Source organism: Phalaenopsis equestris, unplaced genomic scaffold, assembly GCF_001263595.1.
Source record: "Phalaenopsis equestris unplaced genomic scaffold, ASM126359v1 Scaffold000882, whole genome shotgun sequence".
In the NCBI taxonomy this organism is placed as follows: Eukaryota; Viridiplantae; Streptophyta; class Magnoliopsida; order Asparagales; family Orchidaceae; genus Phalaenopsis; species Phalaenopsis equestris.
In genome coordinates, this window is record NW_018165322.1 from 374,270 (window position 1) to 396,095 (window position 21,826).

At 34.8% G+C, this 21,826-nt stretch overlaps 1 protein-coding gene across 3 annotated transcripts; it reads left to right on the top strand.

Moving 5' to 3' along the window:
• The first annotated feature begins 2,723 nt into the window (after positions 1–2,723).
• On the top strand, positions 2,724–16,550 carry LOC110032181. Of its 3 annotated transcripts, XR_002294825.1 has the most exons (3): positions 2,724–3,074; positions 15,670–16,271; positions 16,305–16,550. XR_002294825.1 is itself a non-coding variant. In XM_020735717.1 (2 exons), exons 1-2 carry the CDS (start codon positions 2,770–2,772, stop codon positions 16,157–16,159), a joined length of 795 nt encoding a protein of 264 aa, XP_020591376.1. In that variant the 5' UTR covers positions 2,724–2,769; the 3' UTR covers positions 16,160–16,550. The 3 variants fall into 3 exon arrangements, 2 of the variants coding, with proteins under 2 accessions (XP_020591376.1, XP_020591377.1); XM_020735717.1 differs by having other exon boundaries at positions 15,670–16,550; XM_020735718.1 differs by having other exon boundaries at positions 2,770–3,074; positions 15,675–16,550.
• Positions 16,551–21,826: the final 5,276 nt, after the last annotated feature.

A 21,826-nucleotide genomic window follows, 5' to 3' on the forward strand; every position in this document is an offset into this window, starting at 1 on the left:
ATAAATAAGGAAATAATCTTTGAAGGATGTAGAGCTAGAGGACTTTAGAGTGAAGGCTAAAGCCCCTAACTTGGTTTATTATTTTAGATTTTGTTGCGAGATGTTAGCCCCCAGGTGGAGGGAACCGAGGGAACTCTAGAGTGAGAGCTAGTATCTTCACTGCCTAACCGGTCTTCAGAACTATTCAAACTTTAAATTAACCAATATTCTTTATAGCATCTCTAGTAAGAGTAACGAATAATATTGTTTCTATTTGGCACAACACAACTTGAATACTTCCACAACATAATTCTTATACTTATTACTGATTCATGATAATGAGAAATATATTTCATATTAAGTGCTTTTCTTTTACATGAACTTAAGTTATCTTTAGTAAATTTTTATTTCATTTTCAAACATTAAAAATACCAAAAAGAGTTTAAAAAAAATACCAAAAAGAGTTTAAATTTCATTCCTATGATAAAAACTATAGTTTAAGTATTTGTTTTTTTTAATAGAAAATTTGGTTACTTTAATTATCATATACTGTGAACAATTCTTGTGGGTTCGATATTCGGGACTTAATCAAAAATTAAATTCTTATATTCTCCAGGATCAAGCTTTTGGTATTGTTGCAAAGTAATGAAAGATAAGTGAAAAATATAATCAAATACATTGTTATATTGTTGCATATAAACAGTCTGGATCAACTAACAATATGGTTTTATTTGAATTCTTTGCATACATGCTTCTCTGGATACTCCTTTTACTGTTGCGTTTACAAGGTTACAAGGATTATGCATTGATCATCAATTTTGACAATATGCTTTTGATTAGTTGCGGTTAATGGTCTCTCTCTTGATTGGTTGCTACTTTCTCTTGTTGGATTGGACGTTGTTTCACTTTGGCAGTCCCCTTTTCGATTACTACTGGATCATAGCATGTTATTGGACTGCTTTACTCTCCTGATTCAAGGGTTATGTTGGAACTCAGCTTCGCTGCTGCTCTCCTTTTGTTATTTTCATGGTGAACTAATTGGTTTTTTCAGCATTTCTATGCAGAATCCCTTACCTTTTCGAGCAGATTCTGAGGACTATTGCTTTTGTTTCCTGTTCAAGGTCTCTATTTCAGCTGTTGCATAGATATTTTGGCTTCATAGTTACATTTCATTTTATATGAGTATATGTTTTGTTTCTTTTTGGGGTATACTTGCATGTTACTTTTGGAGTTTTTTGATTAGGTGGTGTTATAATGTGGGAGGTAGAACCCCTATGTGTGAGTATAATTGTATTGGTTTCTTTTACCACCCAGATAGATAGATAGATAGATAGATAGATAGATAGATAGATAGATAGATAGATAGATAGATAGATAGATAGATAGATAGATAGATAGATAGATAGATAGATAGATAGATAGATAGATAGATAGATAGATAGATAGATAGATAGATAGATAGATAGATAGATAGATAGATAGATAGATAGATAGATAGATAGATAGATAGATAGATAGATAGATAGATAGATAGATAGATAGATAGATAGATAGATAGATAGATAGATAGATAGATAGATAGATAGATAGATAGATAGATAGATAGATAGATAGATAGATAGATAGATAGATAGATAGATAGATAGATAGATAGATAGATAGATAGATAGATAGATAGATAGATAGATAGATAGATAGATAGATAGATAGATAGATAGATAGATATTCCATGCTACAAGGGAGGTGAAAACATAAGCTAATGTTGAGATGGAGGTTCTCCCTCTCTATTTATTTTTGTTGACTTGAGAAGTGGTCAATTGAGGTACAGAGCTGTATTTGAATCAATGCACTTGATGAACAACTTAAATTTGATTTGATTAATGTTCAATCGTTTTTGTTCAACTTAGTATATAAGCAAGTTTGAACATTTTTTTTTTAAATTGTAAGTTAAAAGACCTAAATTTGAATATAGTTCAAATCGTTTATTAATGTTTAGGACCAAACTCGTTTGTTATTCAATAAGTAAATGTTTAAATGCTAAACATTTACATGATATAGTTTATAAATATATTTGATCAACTAAAAATTTTTTAATTATATATTTAACAATAAAATGTTATAATTTAATATCAATATGCATATAAATTTAATACAATTTTTTCTTATTTTTTATTTCAGTGTACTAATTTGTTAGTACATATTTATATCATTTAAATATAAGAAAATTTTCTTATAATCTATATATTATTTTATTTAAAATAATTTGATGCTAATTTATTATTTATTTATTTAGATTTGTAAAATTAAGTAATATTATAAAAAAGTTAAACACTTATTTGAATTTTTTTAACTTATTTACTATTTATACGTGAAAAATTAAATTCAAATCTAAATCTGACTTTATTTTGTTAATATAAATAAGACAAATAAAAATTAAGAAAGATAATTAAAAAGAAAGGTTAAATATGAGCTTATATGTGAGAACTCCACTCAAAAACAACCTATTGTATGTTAAAATAGAAATTTTGCGGTGTACTGATTGACTTCTTTTAACTCAGCACTGTCCGACGTATTTTTGTATGTATGTTTACTACACATACACGGCATGCAGAGATATATGCGTTATTCGATCATGATCGTAAATTACGACGATCTACGATCATGATGTGATCAATATTTTTTTGAAAAAAAAATTTTAAATGAAGCACACTACTGACCATTCGGATGCATGCGGTATATGCAATAATTCTTCACGAAACGGGAAGTAGCAGACTGCTGCCGCAGGTGCAAATGGGTAAGGGACTAGCTTCTTTCGCCATGGCGGTGGTAGCGATAGCCATTGTGGTGAGTGTTAGCGGGCGGTCTGGGTGGGATGGGGAGGCGGTTTTACAAGCCTTTCGGGGGCTCTCTGAGAAATTAGGGTTTTGGGCGATCCCGCTTTATGTCCTACTTCACACTCTCACTCTTGCCCTATGCCTTCCCTACGCCGTATTCTTTGAGGCCGGGGCTTCCATACTCTTTGGATTCCTCCCTGCTATTTCTTGCGTCTTCTCCGCGAAGGTCCTCGGTGCCTCCCTCTCCTTCTGGATTGGACGGTCAGTGCCTCGGCTCTCCCTTTAACTGCCTTGCGCGCTGCAGTGAATTTTTTATCAATGATCTGTTTGCTTCTGTAGTAATTGATGCTCTCACTTGTTCATTTGATTTTACTTGCTATTATTTCTTGGTATTGTTCTATTTCATTGTAAAATGTTGAAATTTCAGACGTGATCTGTGGTGGAGGAAAAGCTGGAGCCTGGAAGGAACAAAATTCTCCGGTTGAAAATTAAGATTCTACGTTGTTTTTTGGTGATGCATGATGGGTTCCACATGTTGATTATGTTTAATATTAAATTAAGTGGAAATTCCATAACTGTCAGTTGTGTGGTTTGCTTAGGGTACTGGGTTAACTTAAAGCTTCTAGAGTGAGAAATCGTTCAGCTTGATGGAGATTACTGTATGGCTTACATAGTGAATTTTGAACTAGACGAAGCTGATATATGGTTAACTCAAGGGGGCATTGTGCATGATGTTGGAGATTTTGGTATCATTGATTGAGTGAACAGTCTGGATAAGATGTTTGGATTTCAGTTTCCTTCTTTATTAGGGTAGAGAGTTGTGATTTGCAAACTAAGATATTGCTGCTACTGCATAGGATGTAAAGCTGGGGTTGAGCAGTTTTTGAATTTTTTTTTGGAGGTCATTAAATGGGACCTTGGATGCGGGACACAATGACTAGTAGACTTGAATCTCAGAGGTTTTACTTTCTCGTGTTTCAGTGTTTGTCTTGTGATAATATTTTTGTGATTAGTTGAATTCAAGGAATTAAAATGAGGTGCAAAGACTACCATGGTGAAAAGTAACACCTTAGGTGGAAACTTATTGGGATAGAAGCCTTTCTTTTATTTTGTTTTTTGTCAGGACAGTCATCGACATCCAATTTTTCCCTTCTAAAATTGTATTCGACAACGAATAGTGCTTATGCTCTATTTTGCTCGAGGTGGTGATTATCTTCGACCTTCCCACTCCTCCACAAACATCCCTCCGCTGCCGCCATGTTTGTTGCGGCTTTTAGAAAACAACTACTTTAATGTTTTCCTGCAGTTGTCTTCCAGCTCTCCAACTTGTTGCCTTGTTGTGATTCTAGCTCTCCCACTTTAATGTTCTTTCATTGTGTTTTTTGTCAGGACAACCATCGGCGTTCAGGTTTTTTTCTTCTAAAATTGTATCCGACAACAAATGGTGCTTATGTTCTCTTTTGCTCGAGGTGGTGATTATCCTCGACCTTCCCATTCCTCCGCAAACATCCCTCCGCTGCCGCCATGTTTGTTGCAGCCGTTAGAAAACAACCACTTTAATGTTTTCCTGCAGCTGCCTTCCAGCTCTCCCGCTCGCTGCCTTGCTGTGATTTCTGCCCTCCCTATTGCTTCCATCAATGTCCCAACCATCCCGACACCCTCCACTTTCTCTCAGCATTCTACCTTGCTGTCACTGCCCCCATAAACCCCTTGCGATGCTACTACCGTTGTTTAGCCATTGTAGCACCTCCCTCCAGGCTTTTCAACCGACCCACATCACTTTTGCAGCCCCAAAACTTCATTTTCTTGTTTCGCTACCATTTTCCAGCCATCCTACCTCACCGCCACAACCCATTGCACTCCCTTTTTGCTGTAGCCCCACTATCCCACTCTTTAACCACCCTTTGTTACCTTTTAGAAGGCTCAAATATTCGCCAATCAGCAACACCACCCTAGGATCTAGTCCTAGCTTGGTTTCGTCTTGTCAATTGTTACAATTTCTGTTTTTTGTGAGTTTGTTGTAATTTCTTATTTGAATTCAGCAATAATATTGGTTTTTCTGTTGTTTAGGTTAACTCTGGTATCATTTGGTATCAAAACTATTCTAACCTTAGTTTTATTTATATCATACCCAATTATTAGAACCTAATTAAGAGTTTACCATAGAAGAATTGTAGTAATAGCTCCACTGAATGCTACAACGGCTCGATGAAATTGAGGAAATGACCCGTTGAGAGGTTATTGATGAGAGTGGTAGTGAGATCCAAAGTGGAGAGAGAGAGAGGAATAGTTGAATCTTTTTCATAGGGATTATGATTCTAATGGAAAAGAAAACTTGCCACAATGCTTTAGGATATAGTATCAGATGAGGTCGAGAGATGAAGTGTCTATTAGAGGCTACAAAGATGAAGTACCTGTTGAGAATACAGAGATGACGTGCCTGTTGGAGGATACAGAGACTCATGATTAAAATTGGACATATCGAATTTCAAGGAAAGAATGATTTTGGATGATTTCATAGAATAGATGCAGATCGTCAAGAGGGTCTTTGAATACAAGGAGGGGTTAGATGATCAGAAAGTGAATCTAGCTGCTATTAAGTTGAAGAAGTGCACTTCGTTGCAGTGGGAGAATCTGAAAAAGGAGAGAAATAGAGAAGGACAAAGCATGAATACTACCTGGGAGAGTATGAAGAGGGAGTTGGAGTAACAATACTCTCCCTCACACTACCGTCATGATCTTTTCTTGAAGCTCCACTACCTACAACAAAGGGACTTATTAGTGAAGGAGTACATAACAGAGTTTATGCAGTTTAGGCTGAAATATGACAGAGCCAAAAGAGCATAGAATAGCCAGGTACTTGGGAGGCTTGAAACCCACCACCGGTTGCTGGTTTTTGGGTGACATACAGACATTGGCACTGAAGGTGGAGAGATAGTAGAAGGAAACAAGCAACCACTGCATTCAGACAAAGTCACTTAGAGTGAAAAGAAGCCTGAGAGGAGTAGCACGCCCACTACAATCCCAACCAAAAAATGCTTCAGATGTCATGGATTTGGGCACATCGCCTCCAATTGCTTGACAAGCTGAATTGTGTCATTTATTGAGCAGGGTGATGTGGAAGAAGTGAGCATCGAAGTTGCATCGAAGAACAGGGTGAGGCGTATCAGCTTTCACCTGATGAGGGCGATATATTGGTGGTTTGACGAGTTCTTATGACTGAGATTATGATGGAGCAACAGTGTCTTCCATACAATATATTCTACACCTATTGCATTGTGAAAGGAAAGGTATGCATCATCGTGATCGATGGAAATAGCAGCAAGAATGTGGTGTTAACACTGATGGTGTATAAGTTGAGCATCACGACTTAGAGATATCATCAAGCATATTTCCCGACATAGTTGAAGAAGAAGAACAAGGTTAACATTGACAGGTGTCTCGTGGAGTTTTATATTGGGAGCCAGATGCAATATCAGGTCTGGTGCGATGTGGTGCCCATGGATGCTTGTCATATTTTGTTGGAGAGACGATAACAGTATGATTGCATGATACAACATGATAGAGTAAAGGAACACCTACTCTTTAACCAAAGATGACAAGCACATAGTTCCTTTACCTTCTACGGAGTCCGAGATTTAGGGTTCCCTTGTTAGTAGAGAAGCATCCGGAGGATCAATCCTAGTGATTATAGAGGACCGTAAGAGAGAAGAGTTAGTAGCAGGCACATGACAATCAGTACATATAGAGTTTCATGATTGTCATGTTTGCTAGCTTACAATCATGAACGCCATCATTTAGGGAGATTCAGATTTTACTCACTTCAGATCGGGTTGAATCGACCTTTGGTTGCTTTTGGAGGAGTCAGCAGAATGCACTTAGCATGAGATTTATGTTCAGCTCAACACCATACTCCCAAATGGTTGAACCTATATGGATGTTTGTCGCAAGTTGATAAAACTCTTCAAATAATTGGGAGTTAGTGTCGTCAGTAGTGAGATCCAGGTGCTCTCGACATAGTTGAAGACCCTTCAACCTCAGGAGGTTACAGTAACTTAACAACCTTCAACATGTCAATAAAAGTTTTGACTAATGAAGTCGAAGCTCTCCCAAACTCGAGATACAACGTGGGAGAGTCGTAGGATCGCACCCTTGTAGTCCCTGACCTTCTGATCCAAGCAAACCAAGGACCAGTCGGTCTAGCTGACTACTTAGGGTCGCCACTCACTTGATGAGGGTCACTCCCTAGTTACCCTAGGTCTATAAGCATGTTTTTTTTTTTTTTTTGAGATAATTTTTTCATATTTTATGTCAGGATAGCCATCGACACTCAAGTTTTCCCTTCTATAGCTATATTCGACGTTGAGTGGTGCTCCGACTATATCTCGCTCAAGGTGGTGATTATTCTCGACCTTCCCACTACTCTGCAACCCTCCCTCCGTTGTCGCTGTGTTTGTTGCAGACACCGAAAAACAACCATTTTATTGTTTTCTCATAGTTTTCTAGCATCTTTCCTCCCCTCCCAATATGTTGTCCCTTGGCACCAACCCTTCTCCTCATTGTCATCGTTCTGAGGACAGCCCGCTCGTTGCCTTTTTGCGATTCCAGCCCTTCATATTACTGCTATTGTTGTCCCAACCATCACAACACCTTCTCCACCTCTCAAGCTCTTACATCACTCTCGCAACCTCGCAACCCCCTCGCCGTGCTATCTACCGTTGTTCAGTTATCCCAAAAGCTTCCTTCTGTCTTTTCAGCCATAGTGTATCATTGCCGCGATCCCACAACGGATCCCGCAACTCCATCGCCTTGTTCCGCTACCACTGTCCAATCATACTACATCACCGCCACTACCCACCACATTCCCCTGTTATCACCGCCTCACTATCCCACTCTTTAACCACCCTTTGCTACTCTTAGGAGGCCCAAATCTTCACCGATGACCACCAGCACCACCCTCAGATCTATCCCTAGCTTGGGTTGTGTTGTCAGTTGTTGCAATTTCAGTTTTTCGTGAGTCAGATGTAATTTCCTATTTTAATTCATCAGTAAAATCAGTTTGCTTGTTGTTGTTTGGGTTAACTTTGGTATCACTATGTTCATGTAGTCTGGGCTGCTTTTAGCATGATTGTAATTAAAATTTTTTTATTGATACATGTGTACATTTAAGCAGCTATTTTGCACTGCTATGACATTTTATTTGGCAAATTTACATAGTGTAATTGTTGAGAAGTTTTTTCAAATTTTCTTTGTATAGTTTGTTTGTGTTTTACTTCTTTGAAGGAAAATTTTCTTCAATTTCAAGGATTGTGGTTGTCCCTAAGTTATCTGTTGAAGAGGAGAATAGCCAGGTGCATGTAAACTAGTTGACATGGCGTGCAATGCTTTTCTTATCCAAGATAATTGAAGAAAATGTTGCAATACTTGATACAGTTCAAGTGCCGCTCCAACAAAATAAGAGAAGACCCATATCCCGCTTTTTTAGATACTTTATTTCTCTAACATGCTGTTCTTTAAGGTCTTGAAATCCACAGGAAGAAGGGAATGTTCACAAAATATCGCGAACAAACTTTAACAACTGCTTTTTGGCTATTTGGACAGGGATCTCTCAGGTCAAATTGTGTTGATTTCTTAACTAAGAAAGAAAATTTTAGGATGGTTTACTCAATTCAATGCATGACATGTTGTTTTTTGCTATCCATTTAAAGATTTTTTAGAAAAGTCTTAAAAGCTATTTTTATAGAAAAATAGACATGAATGGAATGGAAAATGCAGGGGATAGGATTTTTTTTTTTTTTAAATTTCTGTATAGGACGGTCATAAAAACTTTTACCATTTGAGATAGAGATATTTATATCAGTAGTGTCCTTCATTTTGATGCCCAATTTTAGGTTTAACTGATGTTTATATTGACTATGAGAAAAATAACTATTCTCTATTTTTTTTTTGCTTTTTCTGATATGTAATGTGGTTTTGGCGTTGGTACACAGTTGATAGCTTGAAAACCTCTAGCACTGTGGAAATGTTGAAGCTTTGCTGGCTTCCAACAATGGAATGGTTGCATTTTTTTAGTGCTTTTGGGATGTCAAAAATGTCAACATTTTTGTTAATTGGATAATATTCCATCAGGAAATGTTTTTTTCTGTCCTTATTTTTGTGTTCTTTCCGATTTTAATTTTATAGAAAAGTGCCGAGGGTTGTTTGTTTTGAAAATGCATATAAATAATTAGAAGTTATGAGAGGAAACGATAGATTTGTTCCGTTCATATATATACTTTTAACACAGTTTCGATCAGAAAATTTAAGGGGAATTAATATTTTAAATGATCTGTTCATCTAGATGAAAAATAACTAAATTAGTAACTGGGAGCCTAAGCATTGGAAATATAAATTGAAACTCATCACTTTTGTTTCATGATTTTGTTCTTATTTTTTTTCTTTTGTCTTTGAAATTATATTTAGTTGGTATAATTTTTATATGTTTCTATCTTTTATTTTTAAAAACAAATCAACTTGTTTATAAGAACACTCAAAATACCTAAAATATGTTGAGTGTTTTTAAAAACAACTACCTCAATTAAAGATATTTTAATTTAAATCAAAACATTAAAAAATTACAATAAAAATAGCTTATGAAAAACAAAAAAAAACAAAGGTGAACCTTCCCCTTGGGGAACATCGTAGGCTTGTTTCAAATGAAAACTTAAAATAAAATAGTTGATTTGGATTCTAAAAACTAAAAAATCATGAATATAAACCATTCTCTTAGGGAACAACATTGGCATGTTTCAAAGGAAAACTTGAAACAAATTGGTAAAATCAACAAAAAAATTATTTCAGCACTCAAAATGTTAAGCTGTTCATCTCAGCATATGCATCCTGAATTTTGAATGACCTTAACCTTTGAGGTCTGCGTCAAATATGGTTGAATTTTGCATTTGTCGATTCAAAGGATTTAGAGACTGTAGGCTGCAAGTTGCGAGTTTGTGTATGAATGGAAAGGAAAGTGTGGGATGTATTTTCTGTTCTTCTTTGGATTGTAAATTGTACTCTGTTGATGATTGAGGGAAATTATATTTGTGACATGGCATGACATGGAATTATGCTGAGAAGTAACCACTTAAGGCGCTATTTTGGCTATTTATATATAAACTTTTTGAGCGAAGTTTTGAGTTCATTCTTTTATTTATTGTATCGATAGTGATTAATAATGGTATGGTGGATAATCTTCGTACATCCAGACAACTTCCAATGAAATCTTAAATTGCAGCATACTTCTTTTGACTAATCAATTTTGTTGGTCGCTATTGTTGTTTATAAAGACTCTTTTAACTTAGTGGTAAATAAATTAATAAAAAAAAAAATTGTACGGGTGTGTTTGGAGTGGCGTTCGGGCCTTGGCGTTGCGGCTGGCTGCAATTTTCTGTTGTTTGGTACGGCTTCTAGGCTGTGGCGTCCCGCCGTTTTGGTTAAATGCTGGCTGCAGATTGAACCCCGCGACCCGCATTCGAGGGTTAACTTTTACGAATCTTACCCCTCTTTCGTTCGATTCTAGTTTTCGACCTCTCTATTCGACCCCGACTCCCTCGTTGCTCCTTATTTTGAGAAATCAGGGACGAGCGAAGAAAAAGAATGGCGTGAATAGGCTTACCTTCCTCAATGGTTTCTAATAGGAGTGGGGTGGAAGGATGAGAGAGATGAGGGTTTTGATGGTCTCTATACGCCGCTATCCCGTTGTTACCTTCCCAGCTTGGTCTAATCGCGACTGTATCGCGAGGGTTCGTTCACGAAGGCCGTGTTTTTGGGCGAGACCGGGAGGGGAGGGGGCATAAGAGAGGATTTTGGGCATAGAGAGAGGGTAAGGTGGAGATGTTTTTATGGTTTTAATTTTTTTTTATTTAAGTTTTATTTTTATTAATTTATTTATTAATAATTAATGATTAATTCATATATTTTCAAATTAATCATAATTAAATAAATTTATATATTATTATTTAATGATTAATTAATTAATATATAAATATATTTTTAAGTTTTAAATTATTTGATAGAAATATAAGTTTGCTTAATTAATAAATTATTAATTAATGTTAATTTATTGCTTAAGAATTAATTTGTTTAATAAAAAAATTATTTTATATTATGTTACCGTGGTTTTGGGCAGGATAGTCATTTTTCCATAAACAGCTGTCGCAAAGCTGTTTTTTAACTGTAAAAAATAAACATGCAGTCAGCTTTCCCGCAGCAGCTTCCTGAGGCAGCTAAGTTGCAACCGATAAGCTGATAAGCTGCAGCTGCCCCAAAAAGACCCTACATTGATTTTGTATTTTTTCATTCTAATCTACATGATCACTTTTGGCTTTTATTAGCTAATTGTTTTAAATATTAACCGAGTAAAAACTCCAGTATTTAGCATGATTTGTTTCTCACACTTTGATTGGGGTTTAGACTTTCTGATAAGTTTCTCATTTGTTAGCAGTTCTAATAAAATTTAATCAAACATTAGTATTATACAATATTTTTAAAAGCATGCTTCGAAGCGCGCTTCACGAGCAAAGTGAAACAAAGTGTGTGATGCTCGCTTTGCTTCACTCAAGTGAGCGAGCATGCATGTGTATGGAGGAGAGATAGAGAGAGAGATGGTGTGCATATGCGTGCGCGGATGAACAGACATGCGTGCATGAGTGAGTGAGTGAATTCTAGAGTTACGATTGTTGGGAATATCTTATAATTTTACATGTAAAAGTCTTACAATGTAAAACCTCAAGCAATCCAATTATATGAATTCAAGTGTTGGATAACAAGTGTTATTGATAGCCAAGTGTAGTATGATGAAAATGAGATTGTTAAGATGGACTTTTGGTAAATCTATGAAGGATGGAATAAAATATAATTATATATAAGAGGGATGATGTGAATAGTATATTGATAATAAAATAATGAAAAATAGATCTTTGTGATCTAAGCATATATGAAAGGGGTAGAAGATGTACCAGTATGAATAGTTGGTAGAAGAAATCTAGATGGATTAGGTAGGAGAAGAAGTAGACTAAGACCTTTGGTGTAAGGCATCGAAACGACTTTCCACTATATGACTTAACAAAAATCATAGAGTTTACATGTAGAGCATCAATGAATTAAAAAAAATATTGTATTTATAAAGCCAACCTCAAATGTTTGGGACAAGAATACTGATGATGAAGGTGATTGTATGGAATATGAAGTTGTACGATTGGCAGATGTATCTATGGATCTGATGGATTATAACTCGAATTATATTACCATTATATTGTTTTTTACTTTACCATTACATAGTAATTTTTGGTTTTATTGTTGCTTTCTTTTTGTTCTTCTTTGTTTAGACTTGCTAATGTGTTTCAAAGACACGTCAATCTATGTTGATATGTTGCATTATGTTTTATCATTATTACAAGTTTATGTATAACATGCCATAAAACTGTTCTTCAGTCAAGGCTTTGTCTTAGATCTCTTCTTATACTTCCTCTAATGTTCTCATTCTTTTATTTATTTTATCCAAAGTAGTTAACAACGGGGCAGGGTATTATGTTAGAACAAATTCCAACCGAACCTTAAATGGAAGCATACTTTTTTTGACATGTAAGAACAAGATCATATTGTTGGTCACTATTGCCGTTTTGATCGTTTTTAACTTAGTTGCAAATAAATTAATATGAACATTTTGTACATGCATGCGTTGCTGAAAATTGCATAATATGAGGCATGTCTTGAGGCTCGGCACAATTCCAAAGAAAAATGTTTTAAGGTGTACGCCTCAAACAACTCAGGCACAGCGCATTCCTCACATTGGTTGAGGCATGCCTTGAGGCGTGTCTCACCTCAATTTCATTGAGGTGTGCACATCTTGCGCTAAGGTTTTCTTCCCTCCTATATTATAAGGTTTGAATATGAACTACAGCTACACTCTCATTCACAAGAGCTGCAACAGCCGTCTGCTTCCACTACAATAGCTGCTTGCTTCTGCCACAACAGTTAACTGTTTTCCAACAAACATTGCCACCGCCGCCACCACTTGCTGATGATTATTTGTTATGTTCTTATTTAGACCTATAGATGTTATTATGTTGGTTGTACAATATGAGTGAGAGAATTCTACCATGCTAAACTCATCTTATGATTACTTTGATATTTTATCTTGCTTTCATTTCATGTGTTATGTTTGTTTGATGAGTTGATGAGTTGATGAGTTGATGTTTACATTATATTTTTATTTTGTGCAAGTTATTACATGATAATTTATAGTTTATGTATTTGTTATTTCATATAAACCCAATTTGTTTTTTTATCATGCTAGAATGTTATTGTTTTTCTTTAATAGTTATATATAATATATAACTTGATATGCTAATATATTAAAATTAAACATTTATTTTGACTCATACAAATTTTCAGTTGTGAGGCTTACTCCTTAGACCGTTATGAGGCTTACTCCTTAGACCGTTACGAGGCTTATGCATCGCCTCACGTACAGAGAATGCCTCAATACCCAATTGCTCAAGTTTAAACCTTGCATTAATATACATGATCACTTTTGGCTTTTGTTAGCTTCGTGATTTAAAATAAAAACAATGAGTAACAACTCCAGCATTGAAGCATGATTTGCAGCTCACACTTTTATAGGAGTTTAGGTGTTCTGACAAGTTTCTTATTGGCTAACTGTTATAAAAAGATTTTATCAAAGATTAGTATTATATCTCTCTTGATTATGAAAAATATTGTCATCGGGAGATAATCTAGAATTTTTTGTTACAAATGATATAAATTTACAAATGTGGCTTTGAAGCAAAAAGTGATAACAATTGATGAAATTTTGAGACAAGTGGATTAGTATGATGATCAAATGCGCGGCCTACGGACTATTCTTGGTAATATTTTGTATGATATGTTTAAAATTATTGGATATAGTACATAGGAGTTTAGGTGTTCTGTTAAGTTTCTTATTTGTTAACAGTTATAAAAATATTTTATCAAAGAATAATATTATCTCTCTTTGTATTGATTATGGAAAAAAGCCATGGGGATATAATTTTGAGTTTTTTTTACAAATGATATAATTTCACAATTATGACCTTTTTTTGGAGCAATAAGTGAGACAAATGGATGAAATTCTGAGAGAAGGGCATTTGTAGAATGAAGATTAAATAAAAGGCCTATTCTTTGTAATATTTGGTAAGATAAGCTTAAATTTATTAGATATAGTCTAGATAGGAGTTTAGGTTTTCTGATAATAGTTATAATAAGATTTTCATCAAAGATTAGTATTATATCACTCTTTGTATTGATTATGAAAAAAACATTCATGGAGAGTTAATTTGGAATTTTATCTACAATGATTTTTTTTTACAAGTGACTTTTTTTAAGCAAAAAGTGATAACAATGTAGGAAATTTTGAAACGAGGGGATTAGTAGTAGAATGAAGATCAAATACACGGCCTATTCTTGGTAATATTTGGTTTGATAAGTTTAAATTCATTAGATATAGTATAAAAATTCTTGGTAATATGTGGTTTGATAAGTTTAAATTCATTAGATATAGTATAAAAAGGATATACACATACATACATACATACACATACATACATACACATACATACATACATACATACATACATACATACATACATACATACATACATACATACATACATACATACATACATACATACATACATACATAAAGAGTGTCTGTGGAGCTGATGTTCGTGTGCAAGGATTGGCAGGCATGCGTGCATGAGTGACTTCTAGAGTTACTATTGTTGGGAACATCATACAAATCTACAAATGTTATAAAATCTTGAGCAAACCAAATATACTATTTGGATTCAAGTGTTCAATAACAAGTATGTCCATTGATAGCCAAGTTGAGCATGATGGAAATGAGATTCTCAATTTGGCTTTTGGTAAATCTATGAAGGATGGAGTAAAATATAGATATATTAGAGGGATGATGGAAATAGTATATCGAAAATAAGATAATAAAAATGGATTTGGTGGTTTAAGCATGTATGGAAAGGGTAGAAGATGCACCAATATTATGAGTTGATAGACTAAAACCCATTGGTGTAAGGTATGCAAAAGATTTCCATAATAAGACTTGAAAAAAATAGAGTTTACATATAGAGCAAGGATTGGTTCAAAAAGGAGGATTTATAAAGCCCACCTCAAATGGTTGGGACGAGGATAATATCATGATGAAGGTGATGGTATGGAGTATGAAGATATATGATTGGCAGATGTATATGGATTTGATGGAATGTAACTTGACTTTTAATTGCAGCAAATTGCTTTTCATTTCACCTTTAAATTGTAATTTATGGTTTTACTGTTACTCTATGTCCTTTTTGTTTAGACATGTTAAGCGTTTGGAAGAAACACAGCAATCTATGTTGATATATTGCATTATGTTTTATCATGATTTCTAGTTTTTGTATTACATGCTATAAAACTGTTCTTCAGTCAAGTTTGTCTCAGATCCATCCATGTACTTCTTCTAATGTTCTATTTAACACGTTTCGATCTTTTTCCTATGCTTTATGCCATTGCTAAGGCTGCCCAAATATGTGGAAACCAGCAGTGCAAAAGAATGGGTAGAATTATCAATTATTATTGTTGGATTAACAAGTAATAGTATGAGGGATTTAAGCATGGAGAAATCTTATAGCTTGAAGAGTTTTTCAGAAATCTTTTACGGCGTACTGAATGTTTGTTTAGTTTTCTTCTCTTCTTTGGATCATTGATAGGATCACAAATTTATTTTAGTTTGCTTCTCCATATTTTTTTAGGCTATTTCTTATTATTTTCTTTGAATTCCTTTCAGAGCAGTTTTCTGCAGCTCAAAATCAGCAATGGAGTTCACACGGAGAAACAAATACTTCAATCTAATTTCTAAAGGAGTAGAACGCGATGGCTGGAAATTCGTACTCCTGGCTCGCTTTTCACCCGTTCCATCCTACGTAATCAACTACGCCTTAGCCGCCACCAAAGTTCGGTTTTTCGTTGATTTCCTCCTCCCTACCGTCATAGGTTGCCTGCCTATGATCCTCCAGAATACATCCATTGGCAGCCTTGCCAGTGCAGCTGTGGCTTCAACCACCGGCTCCAAAAAAAACCAGCTTTTTTCATACATATTTCCTCTCATTGGAATAGGATCTAGTGTTTTGATATCCTTCAGGATCAAAAAATACTCTTCCGGGATTTTAGCTTCAACCGAATTCGAGTCATCAAACTCTTGCGAGAACAATGGCTGCGATGAAAAGGTTGCAGATTCATCATCTAAAACTTCGGGGGAACGAAAACGGATGGATTGAAGCTTGTGATGTTCTGTTTCTTCTGACGGTCTTCTTGATCTCAAAGATCTGAAGCAGACTGATCTGCTTGATGATATATGCTCTGATTCTGTCATGAAAGGTTCCTTTATAGGTTCATGAAGATTGAAGATGAGCTGAAATATAGGTACTGGCCATTGTTGAAGATGCTTTGTTGTTTCTTTCTTTATGCTTTTATTAGCCGTCAGCATAGCGTTGCTGGAATAATTGAAGCTTCATTGGACTTGCGTTTTCAGCAGCTAATCAAAATTCTGGAATGATACCTGTATGTATCATCATATCTGTTGGATATATTTATATTTAGCTTGGACCAAAAAGTTTATTGTATATGTACAATTTAACTTTATAAATAACTGTCGGTCTAATTTGAACAGTGTAGTTGTATCTGTTGATCTCTTACATTACATCTTCTCCGGATCGAAAAAATATAACATTAGTACTACGCACGTAGAAGTGACGTGCGTAGCCAATTGTGGTTAGCCAATAAAATCACGCCACGACACCCCGCGCGACAGGGAAAAAAAAACGGCGCATTAACACGTGGAATATTCTCCTCTGTGTTATTCATGTGTTATGGTGTGTTATTCATGTGTTATTCATGTGTTATTCATGTGTTATTGCGTGTTATTTATGTGTTATTGATGTGTTATTGTGTTATTATAACACCAAGAATATTCTCAGGACACAATAACACATGAATAACACACAATAACACCTGAATAACATGGGGAATATTCCCGACAGAGAAAAAAGCGGCGCAGTAACATAAGAGAATATTCTCCCCTTTGTTATTCATGTATTATTGTGTTATTTATGTGTTATTGATGTGTTATTGTGTTATTATAACACCAGGAATATTCTCAGGACACAATAACACATGAATAATACAATAACACATGAATAACACGGAGTGAATATTCCTCATGTTACTGCGCCGTTTTTTTTTTCTCTGTCGCGCGGGGTGTCGTGGCGTGATTTCATTGGCTACGCACGTTACTCTATGTGTGTAATACTGATGTAATATTTTCTTCTCTATATCATATTTCATTCTTTCTTCAAGTCTTGGAGGAGAAGCATCTACGTTCTTTTTAGAACAAAAATTATCAAAATGTTCTCCGATTATTTATGGGGTCTATTTTAATCTAATATCATATAAAATATTTGATTTTTTTCTTGGAATATTAGGACCCAAATTAGTCATGTTAATAATTTATACTATTTGGTTTTAAATTGATCCTCCACAGTTTAAATAGTCTTTCTCTCTCTCTCTCTCTCTCTCTCTCTCTCTCTCTCTCTCTCTCTCTCTCTCTCTCTCTCTCTCTCTCTCTTCTCTGCGCAGTCTAAAATTAGGATTAGGGAGTTTCTTAAAAGAAACAATTCATCAATAAATTCAATGAATTGATTATTACACATTTGAAATTGTCTGTAGAGGTGTTGTTTGGTTTCCTGAATTTGTGGTGTAAAATAAAGTAAATGCAGAGGTTTTAAAAATTTGGGCGTTTAGATGCAGTGTAAAATTATGATAAATTTAGAATTTACCTAGCATTTGAAAACATGTATTCAAAATTTATTAGATTTGTTGGGTGAATTTTAAATATAATGTAAGCTGTAGCCGGTCGCCCCGCCGCCACTATTCCCAAGCATTTTTTACATTGATTTCATTTTCTTCAACTAGACATAAAAATGTAAACTCTTGCATTTATTTTACATCAATTTAAACAACTTTAAAATATTTTAGATTCACTACGATTCGAATACCATGTATTTCTTTTACACTTCAATCATTTTCAACAAACTAAACATCTTAATAACACCATAACACGAATTAAACTTGTTGCATGTTGGATAATGTGGCAGTAGAATTCTATTAATGTGTTATCATTGTACAGAAATTCAGCACATACACAAATTAAAAAAAAAAAATTGATAGAGGGTACACCAAAGATTTTTAGTTTGAAAATCCGAATGAGAAAAAATCACAAGACCTAGCTCAGTTGAAATGATTTCATTATTCATATTTTTGTTATAAGAATTTGTTTGCTATTGAATAATAGAAAATAATATTACGAGAATGGAAGAAAATATAGGGGAAGAGACAACGACTCGAATTTGGTGATGGAAGACTGACAATACAGAGTGTGTGATGGCAATATGACTATATTAAAAAGATGGTGATTGCCACTAAGAAATAGTGATCCATCAACATTAATAACGATGGGTATGTGAAAATAATCTGACAGTGTTGATTTGACAACAGAGGTCCAACTGCAGCAATAACATCAATTAGACACCTGCGGTCTAATAGCAATTACGACATTGGCCAAGCAATTGTGACAACGGCATCACCTTCAGCCACGTGATTGTGTTCCTATGACTGATAGACGATGGTGGTATGATTACAGTAGGGCCTGAGAAATAGTTACCCGACGAAGATGATACTAATATGGTGATGAAAATAACAATTGGGGTGTCGATGGGCAAATAGTGGCCAATGATAAAGTTTGTGGTCTAGCAGTAGTGTTGCCCAGCTAACAGTACTCCAAAAATGCTGAAGGCCTAACAGAGGTGACCCTATGTAACTGAGGTGACGATTGAGAGATAATGATTCGACGATAGCGACAGTAGACCACAACATTGGCAGAGAACTTACATCAGTGATTTGGCATAATGATGGACAAAAGTTGATCCAACAATGATGGTAGTGTTCCGATGATGGTGGCCTGACGGTGGCGTTTCAGTGATGGCTGCCTGACAATAGAGTTTTGGTGATGGCAGCCCGACGATGGCCTGACAATAGTGGTCTGGAGGTAGCAACAGTAGCTCAAAGTTGATTGGTTGATAGTAGAATTATAGTGGTAGTTGCTTAATGATGGTTGCAGGAACAGTGGTGGTAGTTCAGTGAAGGTGGCCTGATGGTGGTGGCGGTGGCTCAACGTCAGTCGATTATTGGTGATTCAATGACAATGACATCCCAACAATGTTGGTCTGACACGGTAGCAATGGTCCAGAGCTGGCAGTATGGCGGAGGTGTTATTGGCTCGTTGTCGTGTCACATCAGTTATACGGTGGAGATGACAGTCTCACAGCGATGATCCAACATCGTGGCAATGACCGATGTCAGTGATCTGATAATGGTTATCCGAAGGTGGCAAGAGTAGCACAAGGATGGTGAAAGGTGGTGGCTCAGTGATGTTTAGATGTTGCTGGTATGGTGGAAGTGGCAGCCCGTCGATGGTGGTCTGGCATTATGGTGATGTTTAGTTTAGATTTACTTTCAGTTGCAAATTGTTTTGTCTTGATGAATACTTGTAAATGTTTCTGATATATATTTGTGGTAGATATAGTTTCTGAACTGTTTTTCTACCCGCTTACATTTTCCGTATTGAATGCTATATATGTTAAAAATTAAGTTTGGGGGGGAAGAAAAATATTTTTTAAATTTAACTTTATTTGTCCTCAACAACATATATTTAATTTGATATCACTTTTAAAATAACTTGTGGTGTGCGGTGTTACCTTGAGGTTATTATAATTTTGATTTTAGGAATTTTAGAAAAAACCTAGTTGAGATCTTATGTGAAGAAATTGTTCTAGAGTTAATATATTTTGCATGAAACATTAGGAAAATTATTTTGCTATTTATGGTAGAAATAAGTTGAATATTTGAAAAGCTAAGACTCTTAGATTTATACTTTATGAGGATTGAGCCTTTGAAACCTTTTTCAAACCAATACTTAACACTTTTAAAAAGTGAGGGAAAGTTTTGAGTTTTTAACTTTAAGAAAAATATAGTAAAATTCAAAATTATTAAAGATCTATCCAGATATAATAATCGTCACTTAAAAAGAAGTAAAGATTAAAAAGATCCTGAAGGAAAAAGAAAAAGAAAAAAAAAAGAAAAGAAAAGAAAAAGAGAGAGTAAAAAAACATGAAAAGTGAGGAGAAGCTTGGGTGAATCCTAATCAAATATTGGTTTCATTTGAATCTTTTTAAAGAAGAATACTTAGAAACAATCCTAAACTTATGCTTCTTTAAAAAAAAGTATTGATCAAAATTAGTGTAGATATGGTGCTTAAATTTTGTTTTTAAACTTTCTACGAATCTTTTGTTTGACAAGTTTCAATAACTTTTGAAGTAAATAGAAAATTAGGATTTCTAAGTTTAATATGAGATATTCTTACACCCTAGCATTAGGTTGATTTGCTAGAATTTCTCCTAAGTTATGCTATAATATTTCCGAGACAAAACTATAGGAAACTCTATTAAAACCCATTACCTCAAATCAACGAATTTGTTTTTACAGTTATAGAGTTACTTGAATACAATTAACATTTAAGTTTTGGGGAATTGACACTCCTAAAAATGTGTTTGTTTTTATATACATTTTATGTTCATTTTTAATGATATTACACTTTAATGAAAGGTATTTTGTGTGTTTTTTATTACAGGTGTAAGAAATTGAGTTTTGGAGAACATAGAGTAAAAATGGTGCAAGTTGGAGTCAAATAGAGCAAGGAAGAAAATTTTGAACTGGCGCATTTTGATATGTTTTTCTTATGTTTAATTCTCTTTACATTTATCACATATTTTTGAATGAAATTATACTTTAAAAAAATGTTATTTTCATGTTTATCTTATAGGTATAACACTTGGAGCTGATTGGAGCTGAAACGAAGCAAAATGGAGCAAAGTGGGGCGCTGCCAGCAGGACGACGTCTAGGCGCCAGTCCCGCCCAGAAAAGGCGTCTAGGCCTCAATTTTGGTGCCTAAGCGCCAAAAACGTTTGTGGACGAATCTAGACGGCCCAAAGAGTTTATAAAGCACCTTTTAAGACTTGGGAAGACACCTTTTGTCATTTCAAACTATTATAAACCCCAAGAACATCCAGAGGGCATAGAAAGTAGGAATGTAGATTTCTACATTTTCTGGAGAGATCGATGAAGGATTTTAAGAGATATGTATAAGGAAATGAACGAGCATTCTGTGGATCGATAAGAGGCTTTGTTGGAGAGATTTACATCTTTCTTTCAGAGGGGAAAAACTAGTTATTGTGTTCTTCGTTAGCTTATAATTATTGTAAACATTTTCTATGAGATTTACTTTAATTTAGTGAAGTTTTTTGTTGTGTTTTATCCATTCTTTGTGAGTAGTTTTCTTTACTCTTTACTTTTGATATGAAGTAGTGACATGAGTACGAAAATTTATTTCAAGATATAATAACTTCTATCTCCATGTGATGAGTAATGTCTCCTTTGCTTCATTGACATAAATTAAGTGGCTATAGGTTATGTTAAAATTTGTTGTAAGTGAAATCAATGTTGGCATCAGTTTTTGATGTCATGTGTGTCCACGACGTCGATATTACCTAAGGAGGGCGTCCATGTCTTTAACACTTCGAATACGGGATTAAAATGGACAAATTATTGTTTTTAGCCTGATCAACAAAAAAGTGGTCCAGATGGCCCCAAATGACTTCGAACGACGAAACGGACAACACCAGTGCGTCCGGAATGTTGATTTCACTTAGGGAGAACATTCATTTTGTTGTGAGGACATGTTCGGGCTAAAAACCGCGCGGAAGATAATAATAATATATAATAATGTTATTGTTATAATAAATAAATATATATATATATATATATATATATA